We start from the raw sequence: 14018 nt of genomic DNA on the forward strand, positions 1-14018 counted from the left end.
AATTCTCAGAGGAATGCAAAAATTTCCCTCACAAAGGCTCGGTTAAATTTTAATCCTGATTAATTTCACGTGAACCAAATCAGAGAAGACCATTTAAAAAAGATGGATCTACTGGAATTAATAAGGATTGAAAATAACCCGGCTTTTTTGCAACCGGCACTAAGTACCTGATTGAATGATTACAAAAGTTCAACAGCTGAGTCATAATTTTGACACAGTCCCACAAACATGAACTCGCTAACTCACTTCCATCATCAACAGACGACGAAATAATTATTATCAGCTGTTTTTCCAAGAATGAATAATAGCTAGTAGTTCTGTGAACAGTAGACCTCACGCAGTATTCTCATCCACAAGTACCTGATTGAAACTATAGACCTTATGGAAATACAGCAATAGACTGGCTTCTCCACACATCTGCGTAATCACTTGTCAGCTGATTTATGATGAATAATTCTATAGTCTGATTTTTACTCTAATATTGGCGTATGAAGGAGGCTCCTTTTTCCTTTTATATTATCCTTGAAATGCAAAATTTCCAAAAACCTTGTATATACGTCGACGCGCAATTAAAAAAGGAACATACCTGTCAAATTTCATAAAAATCTATTACCGCGTTTCGCCGTAAATGCGCAACATATAAACATATATGCATATAAAACATTTAAACATTCAAACATTTAAACATTAAGAGAAATACCAAACCGTTGACTTGAATCTTAGACCTCACTTCGCTCGGTCAATTATCCTTTTAATGTCACTAAGTATCTGATTGAATGATTAAAAAAATTCAACAGCTGAGTCATAATTTTGACACAGTACCACACACATGAACTCGCTCACTCACTTCCATCATCAACAGACGACGAAATAATTATTATCAGCTGTTTTTCCAAGGATGAATAATAATTATCCTTTTAATGTCCTTCAGCGAGTTTTCCCAGGGATGAGACCTAGTGCAATCGAATCTTTATATTAAAAACCATCTATGTTCTGAATTTTGTGAGGATCGTTAGAGCCGTTTTCGAGATCCGGTGAAATACGAACATCTAAACAGAAAATTGCTCGTTTAATAGTATAGGATAGTTGATTATTCTTAACGAGAATGAACAGTTAGACTCAACTCACACTAACGCGACTCAGGTCGAGAAGAGACTCGACTCTAGTCGAGAGCATCTGTTTCCAATTTGTGACACTCAGACCAGTCGTCTTTAGTCTCCGTGACTGTCACCATTTAAAAATACATGCTCTCGACTAGAGTCGAGTCTCTTCACGACCTGAGTCGCGTTAGTGTGAGTTGAGCCTTAATATTACATCAATAAACCTGTATCAGCTACTGTCTATAGAAGGCATTGACAAGACAGAGGATCGGCAACGATCTTCTATCTTTCTCCACTGCCATTATAACGTGGACCTCACAACAATATTTTTGTTATTTCCTATTCTAATAACCAGCTGACTACTAATATTATTATTGACCGAGTGAAGTGAGGTCTAAGATTCAAGTTGACGGTTTGGCATTTCTCTTAATGTTTGCATGTTTAAATGTTTATATGTTGCGCTTTTACGGCGAAACACGGTAATAGATTTCCATGAAATTTGACAGGTATGTTCCTTTTCTAATTGCGCGTCGACGTATATACAAGGTTTTTGCATTTCAAGGATAATATAAAAGGAAAAAGGAGCCTATTTCATAAGCCAATATTAGATTAAAAATCAGACTATAGAATTATTCATCATAAATCAGCTGACAAGTGATTACACTGATGTGTGGAGAAGCCAGTCTATTGCTGTATTTCCATAAGGTCTATAGTTTCAATCAGGTACTTGTGGATGAGAATACTGTGTGAGGTCTACTGTTCACAGAACTACTAGTTTGTATTTGCTCATGCAATGGCCCCTGGTCTTGAAAATTAGATCAAGAAATTCATTTCCATGTAATTTATGACAAATAATAGATCAGGGGTAATAAATTAGGGGGAACAATATTGGATAAGATTGAAAGTAAAATAGCGAGTGGAATTTTTGTCTCAAGGAATTTAAGTAAATTATATAATAAGCCTCTATTATAAATAAATTAAATAAATTCGTATGGCTTTTGTTGGTGGGGAGTTCCTTTCGGGAATGTTCCACCGCCTGAATATATAATTTAAGCCGTCAATGGGCCTTACGACTGTCATACTTCAGCCGGGACCGACAGTTTAACGTGCCCATCCGATAACACGGGAGTGATCTGGTTAAAAATTTTTGGTAATGAGAGGGGTTCGAACCCGGGATCTCTATGCTGCTACGAAGTCTCTAAGCCTCTATTGAAGTAGGTCTATCATTGCTTGGTGGAGTCACATATTACATATTCAGTGGCCCTATGGGGAGCTAGAGAGAGTAACCTTCAGAAAATTTTCATTTGTCAAAAAGCATTGCGCACTATGTTGAGGTTGCATCCACAAACACATTGTAGGGACTATTTTATTAAAATGGAGATTCTCAGTGTTCCCTGTCTCTATATTTTGGAAATGTGTGTATATATTAGAAGGTGTTCACTAAAGACTATTAATAAGACGCATGAATATAATACACGGCATAAGAGTACCTTCTCGGAATATCATAAATTGACTTTGTGTGAAGAAAAACCCAGTTATATTGGTAGAAAGATTTACCAAGTACAACCGATTCGGTTGCGGGAAATATTAGCGAAAAAAAGTTTAAACGAAGTTTGAAATTATTTCTAAAGGAGGAATGCTTTTTTAGTATCATAATACTTTTATAGTTTGAATATCATAAATTGACTTTGTATGAAGAAAAACCCAGTTATATTGGTAGAAAGATTTACCAAGTACTACAAATTCGGTTGCGGGAAATATTAGCGAAAAAAAGTTTAAACGAAGTTTGAAATTATTTCTAAAGGAGGAATGCTTTTATAGTCTGAAGGACTATTTTGATTACTGTAATAGAGTCAAAGACAAATAGTAATTATATACTAGATATAAATTTAATGAAAAATTAATGGTGTCTCGCTTTTGCTAGCACTTTGACTTGTCTGACGCCGTTTAGGCCAACCAGACGAAATATATATCTATCTATCTATCAGTTGGAACCGGAATTACCTGGTCGCAAAATGTGCTGATTGTTGCGATTTTTTCGAGCCGGGACATCATCCTTGGCATCTCCGTCGTTGCCGACCATGACGAACGAGTCGGTGAGGCTGGTGTCACTCTTGCTCGGTCGAATGCCCAGGCTCTCATCCGTGCTCTCAGTCGCCTCCAATTCGCTCAACCGCCCAGGATTGCATTCTGATTTACGGAACTGTCGGGCAAACAAACAAAATTATATGAAATTGATGTTTCTTTCCATGACGAAACACTATAATTATAATAACTTTGATACAGTGGGGCCATTGGCAAAACATTTTAAAAAAGACCTGATATTAAAAATTTTATAGTTTTTTCAAAGTTTGGAATTTTTTAATCAATTGTGATTGATTTAATTCAATTTAATTTATTTTTTTCAATTAAGGAAAAAAATTTATGTGTTCTGAATTTTAAACTGAGTGTGTAATTTATTGAAGAATGAATGTTGAGTTACACATAACCTAGCTACATTTGGACTGTTGTATAAATTAGAATTGAACCGTTTTGGGCGTAAGCCTGTGGTACTCTTCTGTAAGTTGTGTAATTCTCATTGATTCAATAAATAAATAAATAGTTTAGACACTGTGTTACTTGTAAATATTTGAAAAACACTTACTTTTCTCGCGTATTAAGGAATGCATTTCACTCCTGAAGAAGAGCTTCATCAGCCTTAGGAAGCCCGTTCTAAGGCTGACGAAGCTCCTATTCAGGAGTGAAATGCATTCCTCAATACTCCAAGAAAAGTAGGTGTTTTTTCAAATATTTACAAGGAACACAATGTCTGAACTACATCAAAGAAATTATATGAAATACATCTTGATATTCCATAGAGTTTCATTGACAAAAAATGTAAAATGCATCTAGACTTTCAATGAATTTATATTTAAAAAGTGATTATAAATTGATTTTGAAGAAAGGAAACTTGGAAATGGCTTTGAATTGGATATGATGTTGTTTTGGAGTTCCTCCTTAAGGTGTGTACAGATACAGGCGTCTCGAACACGCTCCGCACTCGCTCTGATCATGAACGTTACGCGAGAAGTTACGCAAGTGATCGCTAGAGGTTCGAAATATGTTCGAAGGATGATCGCGCGCTTGTTGACTTCGCGCTTGTTGGCTTGTTGATTGTTGACTTCGCTACAACCTAACCTCACAAAATGTGAAACGTTCAATCCAGCTGATTGGGTGACGAAACTAAATAAAATATTCTGACCAGGGAATTGCTGGGTAACATAATAATACATTATGTTTATTAATTATGTTTATATAATAAATTGATGATAATTACTATGTTTGCTGCATTCATGTTGATGTTTTATTACAAGAAAGGTTATGTCTGTCAATGTTTTGAAAGGTGAAAGGCGTGGTTGAGAGTTTGGCTCCTTTCTTCTAGATTCCAATATACTGGTACCTATTATTAAAAATGTTTTTATAATTTTTCATTATTCAATTTTAATGATTTAGTAATTAATTTTGATAATTTTATATGCTAACAAAGAGATTGTATACACCAAAGACCTTAAAGATGCATAGACTCACATGCAGCGCTAGTGTCGTACTTGGAATTGAAATCGGCCTTTGAGGGGGCAACCTATGAGATTATTACATACCAATGCCTTTGTAATCCATAGTATTACAAATATATAGATATAATATCTCGTGCTAAAATACCCCAATGGCGGGCTTCAATTTCAAGTAACAGCTATCATTGGGAAGGCATAGGCATTGTGGGTCTATATCTCTTTAAGGTCTTTGGTATACACATAAGATTGTACCCTAGTAGACTTCTATTTCAAGAATTCCAGGTGCTTACAGTGAGGCAAACATATGTTAAAAGAATCATATTATTCATAAAAAAAAAATAGTGATACATTCAACCAGGACTTCCTATATACCGGACCTGCGCCTACAAGAGAAATGGCCGCCGTATGTGGTGGCCGGCATTGATATTTTGGGGGCGCGACAGTCGAGACCGACGACATTCGAGGCCTACGACCGTAGAGGACTGTTTTACAGTCCTCTACGGTCGTAGGTCTCGACTGTCGGGAGTGTACGAAAATTAGAGTGGCCTCAACTGTCGCCTAACGCAGGCGACATTTGAGGCCACCTTTTCAGGAGTCCTCTGCCGTCGCAGGTCTCGACTGTCGGGGCTGTACAAAAATTAGAGTGGCCTCAACTGTCGCCTAACGCAGGCGACATTTGAGGCCACTTTTTCAGGAGTCCTCTACCGTCTCTGGCCTCGAATGTCGCCGGTCTCTACCGTCGCTGGTCTCGACTGTCGCAGGACTCTTCTGTCGTTTGCCTCGTTTGACATCGACCCGATATTTTAAACGGGCACTGGACGAACTGAGATTTCGACAAACTAAGACGCTCTCTAACAGCTGATTAGTGATTTTTCTCAGTAGGAGTTTCTATAAGACCACCACATACGGCGGTCATTTTTTTCTAGGCTCAGGTCCGGTAGTATATAGGAGGTCCTGATTCAACTCAAGGAATAATCCATATAATTTGCGTCCCTCCAATCCATTACAATTTGATATTGACTTTACCAGCTCAAGTGTATGTAGACGTCAGTTTGAATATCAGTGTTACTTGTTTAAAAATAAAGTCCCAACTGAATTCATTATTAATGGAATTACAAAATCCATAATAAATCTTATAATGGATTGGATTAGGATAAATTTTTATTTTAAAATATCTATATCCATTATGTAGTGTTACATACATGTTTTATAAATAAAAAAAAAATTGTCATGGCTTCCTTGTATTGGTCTTTTTGAGTTTGTCATTTGCTTGTAATTTGGTTACTTTGTCTTTTTTGTTACTGAGATGTGACCTGGTTTCCGTGATTTTATTTATTTTACTTGTTTGAATAAGCTCTATTTTCCTTCTATTGACACGTTTGCTGTACCTAGTTGTTCGAACTCGGCTCACAAGTTTTTCTTTGCCGGTAGTGCCATTTTGTAAGTCAAGATAAAATAAGATTCTTTATTTCGCATCCAATTTACAACAACAGAACAGCGCACAAAACTAAAAAAAGATAGCAAATAAGAATAATAAAACAATAGCCTACTCAAGACAACTTTTTAACCGAATAAATATGAAATTTGCTGATAATACTAATTGTATTAATTCTCATTATAGGATGATGAAATGTAATCTAGCACAGCTACTCTGTTTTACAAAAATACACCATATATTAATGCACGAAATAAAATACTGCATGCAAAGACCTTGATGAAATATGACCTTGACCTTAAAATATTTATTTTTTCAAACTGCATTATTTTATGGCAAAATAAATGAAATTGAATTTGAATTTGTTTGGATGAACTGACCTGAGGATTGGCTATACGCACTGAAAACCTGACGTACTGGACATACACAAGTAGCGCCCAGCGGTCAAATGGGAGAGATACAAGGCTCCGATACACACGTACACTGTTTACGTCATGACGTCATCACTGCCAGTCACATTATTTATCTGTCTCCCTCACTCTCTTTGGAAGTAATAACGGCATATAAACTTTCCAACAACCATTTATAACAACCATTCCTTCCTATTCGACTCAAAAAGTGTTACATTGATTTATCTCGACTTGTGACGAATTTTGAAATCATGAATAGGCCTACATCAAATTTCCAGCTCTGACTGTGTTGAAAAGGTTGACGACCGGGTTTCTCAAAACCACACCACCCCATCAACTTTTCGATAATTAGCAAATATTGACTCTTTCAGGCTGTCACCATGAGTGAGAAAATGAGTAGTGTTGATATGTTTGCTACGCTGAGTGACGGAGGTTCATAGTTATTAGTGTTTCAAGGTTTTAAGTATTCAAAAAATATATCTTTATCTTTCACCCACATTGTCTTTGTCATTAAAACAAAATTCAGAAATGAAAGGCAAAAAATTAGAATGAATTATTGAGACGATGTGTTTGCTAGAACCAATTTGACAGAGATTATTTATTAAAGATGAAAATCTTAATGAATGATTGTTCGTACAATCATGGTTCTAGCCCAATCTTTCAATATCAATCAGAATGGAATTATAGGATAGAAGTATGTATCTCATGAACTTGGCTAATATGTTGTCATAATACAGTAGTGTTTTGCTTGAAGCTTCCTTAGGATACTGTAGTGAATTTGAATTTCGCTCCTTCAGTCGGGGAACGTAATGTCGGCTGCTAGTGAGAGCGAAATGGCATCACTCGTGATGACGTCACGGACGTTCACTTTGTTACGTTCAATCTGTGAGTGCCCAAACACATTCTGACCGCTGCGCGCAAGTTGCAGATTCCCGACGTACTGACCTGAGGATTGGCTCTAGCCGAGGACCGCCTCCTGCGCACAACAGGCACGGGGGGGGCCTCCTCATCCCCACTGCACGCCTCCTTCTCCTCAACCTGGACGTCCGGTTGTTTCTTCACCCTCCTCTTGTATTTGCTGCCCTTCTCAGCGCCTTCTTGCGCCTGCGCCTTATCCACACCGTCGTCCGTCAAACTGCTCTCCGATCCGCTCTTAGCTAGAAGGGCTGAAACAATAGAAAATGTGAATGCAAGTTGATTCTAGATAATAAAGCAGTTGATGTCTATCGTCTACAATAAAGTTTATCATAAAGTAGTTGACGTTTATCGACTATAACTAATAGTTCTGTGAACAGTAGACCTCGCGCAGTTAAAAACTACAGACTCCATCAGAGTGAATTATGTCCTGCACTGACGTGTCGGCGAGATATCGGTGTGTATACAACTGATGGCTGATTCAAATGTTGTATCGACAATAATAATTATTATCATTAGAATGCTAATAATTTGTTGTAAACAACTATGCTACTACAGTATCATCAAAAGCTTACCGTGTTGAGAGCAGAGAAAAGTAGGAAGAAAATACTTTGCTATTTCAAGTTATTAATTGCATGCCTTACTGCATGCAATTAATAGTCCACACAACAGCTGTTTTTCACTGAGTTACATTGAGATATTGAATTGCATGCACTCGACAGCTGATTTATGATGAATAATTCTATAGTCTGATTTCTACTCTAATATTAGCGTATGAAGGAGGCTCTTTTTTCCTTTTATATTATCCTTGAAATGCAAAATTTCCAAAAACCTTGTATATACGTCGACGCGCAATTTAAAAAGGAACATACCTGTCAAATTTCATGAAAATCTATTACCGCGTTTCGCCGTAAATGCGCAACATATAAACATTTAAACATTAAGAGAAATGCCAAACCGTCGACTTGAATCTTAGACCTCACTTCACTCGGTCAATCAACTTAGATACAATAGTTGAGTGACCAACCTTCTGTCCACTAACTTTGCTTGCATACAACTAATGTAACCCACCTGGACCATCAGGATCGAATTCGGCAGATATGCTCATCTGCTTGACTAGTTGTTCGTGCACCCTGGTCTTTCTGTCGCTCTCCTCCGCCTTCTCACTCCCTCTCCTAGGCTTCACGTCTCCATCCTCTTGCTCCTCAGGCCCCACACTTAGCGTCAAAGATGGCCGGTCATCCTTTGGCACCTGCACGTAGTCCACTGACCACATCTGCAAAGCGACAATCGATTAGCACTGACAGACTGAAATTGGCATAACACATTCAAAATATCCATGGTAAGCTAAGTTTCTTATATTTGAATCTGTATTTGCAGTCAAAATACATTTATATAATCGATATTCTAGCATCGATGTTCGATATTCTAACATCGATATTCGATATTCTAACATCGATATTCGATATTTTAACATTGATATTCGATATTCTAGTACCGAGTATCGATATTCTAATATTACTTACAGATATTTTAATATTGATAGAACTGGTGCACTCAAAGTAAAGTGTCCCCAAATAGACAGCTTTGCAGCTTTGAAAAAACACAGTTTTATTCTGTCACATCCACATTTATTGAACTTTGCACCGCCAAAAAGTCAATGTATCTCATGTCACACTTGACTTTATCTGGTGAATCACGAAATCTATCTGACAATCAGAATTTTCATGTACATCTCAATAAGGAATTCCTATGTGCTTAGTCATGCAGCATTTATTATTCCGTAAACATATTCTTCTGAATCCATTAGTAGTAATATCTATGATTAAAGTGTTGAAAAAATAATACTTATGTTGAATCAGTGTTTGAAAGATGGATTTAATGCATTCATAGTTGTTGATTTATCAATAGATGGTTCAGGAAATATGCGATATACGACGAATCTCACAGAATAACATTTCTTCCATCCATTCTTTCCATCTTCCATTTTAGGATGAATAACAACAGTTTAGCTAAGCTGAATTTGAAAAAATTGTAAATTATTCTGTCATTCTTCAGTAATTTATGATGGATATGAGTAATTAATATGAACAACTCTTTTTCATGAGGTGAATCATGTTTCTCCAACATTTCCCAGTTTTTCAATGATATGGGGACTGATAATTATATTATGTGTCGGCCTTCTAAGGAACCATTATCTACAGCTGGTACCAATCAACTACACTTCAACTCCAAACTACCGTATTAATACCAGTAGGCTACACAATTTATCGACAGTACAAAATATTGAATAAAATTCAATAAAAAATCTTTTAATCAAAAACACTTGATCCGTTAATCGATATAACTTATATTATCAATGTCTATATAGTAAATTTACTAAAAATCAATTCTAAACACCGAAGACAGCACAATTATTCTAAACAAAACAATGTCTTTAGAGCATGTAAGTTTTAACATGTGGCCGCACTGCTGGATGGTTATACACAGAACAGTCATTTTGTTTTTAGTCGGGGGGTTTAGAATAAAATACATGGGCGGTTATGGAGCAGCACACACTCTTATCCACTATCTACCGACGGCTGTTGGATGACGCAATGTTCATAACAGCTGATTTATATTTCTGTGTGTGGCCAACTCACAAATCTTCTAAAGGATCACATGTAAACTTTGAAGGACCGTAGGAAAGAGTCCTGAAGTCGGATTATAAATTTGACAGGCCATAAACCTGGTCCTAACGAACAAAACTAAAAGAAATCATCAAATTGGATGCACATATAAAAAAGTTATTGAATGTCAAAATTTGAGGCTCGATTTTTATTTATATTATAGATAAATTAATACAAGACTGCAGTTTTGTGTTGGAAACCAACACATCTTCAGCTGTTGGTTTCAACACAAAACTGCAGTCCTGTATTAAAGTCTAATAAATGTGGATGTGACAAAATAAAACTGTGTTTTCAATGATGGAAAAATTCCACAATATCAGTTTTCATTCAACAAATTTTATTAAGCTTTGCAGCTTTCCATAGGAAGTATGATTTGAACACAAAACCATAAACAATAAAATATTAGAGTTAAGTTTCACCATAGAGAATAGATAGCATAAGTCCCGCCGCAAAGTAGACCTACACTAATCCACGAAAAGCAACCCACGCCGTGGGATGTTAAGTAAACCCAACGTTAGTAGACAAAAGGTTGATCACTCACAGGTGTATGATTCAAAGTGGTGGGGGGAACGCCAGTGTGACGTCACGTGTAGTAAAAATGTTCTAGAGTAACCACATTGAGCATACAGTTTATTCAAATATATCGTCGTTTAATCTCCTCAAGATTGACCTAGAACTTTAAAATTATCCATACTTATAGCGAATGAATCACCGATTCTAATGATGTTGTTAAATATTTCAAGTTCATTCAACTTTTATGAATAAAATGAAGTTGAAAATTTTTCATGAATCTAAAAACGTGACACGAAAAAGTTAATAAGCTGAAAAAGCGTTAGTAGACAATGTTATACTATTATAATTTCAGATTAACACTTAAAAAATCTTGATAAACCAATGCATCGCAATAAACCGATAAACCGATCCCGATAAATCCGATGAATTTCATTCATTGTAAATGCACTGAACACATGCTGGTATCGAGCACATGTTCTACAAGAATCAAAATATCTCATCCCCGAAATTCACAAGCTGATGTATAGCCAAACTACAAAATATAAACACGTCCTAGAAGATGAAGAAACCTTAAGGGTTTGAAAGGGAAGGTTAGAAGGTGGGGGTTTTTGCTTTTATATGGCAAAATGCTTGTATTATTCAAATGTTTTAATAATTATTGTAAAGCAGAAACAGAAAGCTTGCATGTCAGAAAATGTTTGTGTTATTTAATTTGACTATACAACACCATATGATTTTCAAGAATGCGATATTCTGCCTACTCTGTACTACAGCCTACGTCACGGCTGCAGTTCCCCCACTCCAATTGCATTTCAACGAAAATACTATAGATGAGTGACCAACCTTCTGTCTACTAACTTTGAAGTAAACTATTGCTAGGCTTCTCTAGACATCACTGTTCAATACATGCAATGAATTGCATGTCTTTGTCAGCTGATTGATTATGAATAGTTCTGTAGCAATGGTTTACAAAACATCCCACGGCATGGGTTGCTTTTCTTGTTATTATTTACTGTCTATAATGTATTATTATTTTACTTTACTTGCTATTATTTATTGTATTATTAAGAATATTTAAATATATGTATACATAGTATTTTTAAAAAACTGACTTTATTTTGACGTAGCCTATTACAATTGAGTTTGTTTGACGGCAATAAAAATATTCTTATTCTTATTTCGTGGATTAGCGTGGGTATACTTTGCGGCGGGCCTAAGAAGATGGTGTGGTCGTTTAAGATCCAAAATACAAGCTGAATACTGTCGACTACTGTCAATTATTACTGTTTTGGCCTGGTGAGAGTGTAATAGAGGCACAATCTGAAAGACACCGTCACATAACCTATATTATTTGGACAATTAAAACTAAATTAGGAAATTGAAGAAGTTTTAGGCAATAGCCTGTTTTTTCTTTTCCGATTCTTGTATTTTTTGCTAACCATATAAATAAATAACTTCACGAATAGTCCTACTACAGAGTGTCTGATAAGTCACTCCATTTTTTTATACAGCTATAATTTCTTTATTTATGAAACAATTTTGTTAGAACTACATTTTGCAATATTACATTTTTCTCGATTAAAATAGAATCTTCAATTCGATATTCAAAATAACAATAAAACTTGATAGCAAATATCAGTGTAATCGATATACCGGGAATTTATCAAATACACTAAAGTTGGATAACCTACTGTAACAAAGTTCAATTTCTGAAGTAACAAATAATTCTAAACAACATAAAGTTTAAATAAAAATTTCAAAAAAGTTTTATCGGAAATAATAGATATAATATTTGTAAACTTGTAGTCTTTATTAGTTGGCAATTGATGACGTGGCTATGTATCGCTTTGGAGCTTTAGGCGTTTATTTCAGGTGTTTCTCTCAGGAGTCTCTCTCAAGAAAATATGGCTACTGGCTAGAGTTGAATTATTTTAGTCCTCTTGTAATTTTTCTGTTTAAGTGAAGTTTAAAATGTTTTAATTGATATCTGAATAATTTTATTATTTTCTAAATTTTGTGTTGAATGTTTTGTGTAATTTTGAAGTCTGTAGCCAAACAAATGAGTTCAATATGAAGAGATAAGTATTTTAGCTTGTAAGAATTTTCTGTTTAAGTATCAAATGGTTTTGTTCAGTAAATTTTCGTTGTAAATTGCCCAATTTTTATGAAAATTATAATTTGATTTGCTCTGAACTGGACTTCTTATTTATAGGCATTAAATCCATTCATGATTTATCAAGATGTTAGCATAATTGGAACCGATGACTTTCCTTGGGTGATAGGTGAAATACTATCAAACCTTTTGGACAAATTTGGTAGCACGCCAATTTGTTAGATAGAGCACTCCTTGAGGTTGTGTTTAACACCAATTTCCACGTTATAATGGCAGTGAAGGAAGATAGGAGAAAAACGTTGTCAAGTCTCTCCATTTTGCCACTGAGTGAACACGCTGTTACTCAATTCATCCCATTAAATTTGATCTAATAATAGTTATAATTTCCTTGATAAAATAATCAATTTAATGTCAAATCAATCAAGAATATTTATTTTTTCATAATTTGATTCAAAAATTTGCTTCCATAACTGAGATCAGATTTTATTTTTATACAAACTTGAAATGGTGGCTATTTTAAAAAGCTGTGATACACCAATCTGAATCTCAAAACAACAGAAATGGAGTTATTTGGTAGGTATTCTATTCCAAATTCTTTTAAAAATAATAGAAAAATGGAAATCCTATTAGAAATAAGTAATTTCAATGGAAATAATTCTAAAATAACCTTTCAATATTATCTATACCGGTACGAGTAGGTCTAACCTATACGTGTAGGCTAACTGAAGTATGGATGAAGTCTAGGATGGTTAGTTATCTACTTTTAAAATGTCATTTCAGGTATTTTGTGTTTCTCATACGGTAATGTCTAAAAATTATTTAATTGATTCAAAAATACATTTTAAATCAATTATACGACTTGTGTACTAAAGTATTTTGATAGAATGAAGAAAAAAAATAGCGGCTGAGAATTCTTTGTCTACTTTTGTACAGCCACTGTCAAAAGTAAAAATAGAATATTCTGGAAAACAGACAACATTGCAAAGCTAGAGAGAGATAGCGCTATCTGTTTTGTTGTATGATAGAAAAGGACAGCAGCAGTATTGTCAATCCTACACTGCCATTATAACGTGGACCTCACTATAGTGTCTCATACTGTGCCGTTCATACACTCTCACCCCAACAAAACAGTAATAATAGACAGAAGTCAACAGTAATCAGCTTGAATTTCGGAACATGAACGACCTATACCAAGGAATATCTTCTTATGATATCTTTTCTCTAGAGTTAAGGTAAGGTTCACATTATAATAGCAATATTTAATTAACAATGGTGTTGCTATCTTGTCTATCATTCGACAAAGCAGATAGAG

At 35.2% G+C, this 14018-nt stretch overlaps 1 protein-coding gene across 1 annotated transcript in view; it reads right to left on the reverse strand.

Moving 5' to 3' along the window:
- The window catches only part of LOC111059210 (WD repeat and FYVE domain-containing protein 3), a 172814-nt gene that overhangs the window by 14090 nt on the left and 144706 nt on the right, over positions 1-14018 (reverse strand). Inside the window, exons 43-45 of the mRNA XM_039419973.1 lie at positions 8483-8687; positions 7442-7662; positions 3105-3303 (exon numbers count right to left, since the gene is read on the reverse strand). Coding sequence (XP_039275907.1) covers positions 3105-3303; positions 7442-7662; positions 8483-8687 — 625 coding nt within the window. The remainder of the gene's footprint in view (positions 1-3104; positions 3304-7441; positions 7663-8482; positions 8688-14018) is intronic.

The sequence above is a fragment of the Nilaparvata lugens genome, chromosome 2 (assembly GCF_014356525.2).
Source record: "Nilaparvata lugens isolate BPH chromosome 2, ASM1435652v1, whole genome shotgun sequence".
Taxonomy (NCBI): Eukaryota; Metazoa; Arthropoda; class Insecta; order Hemiptera; family Delphacidae; genus Nilaparvata; species Nilaparvata lugens.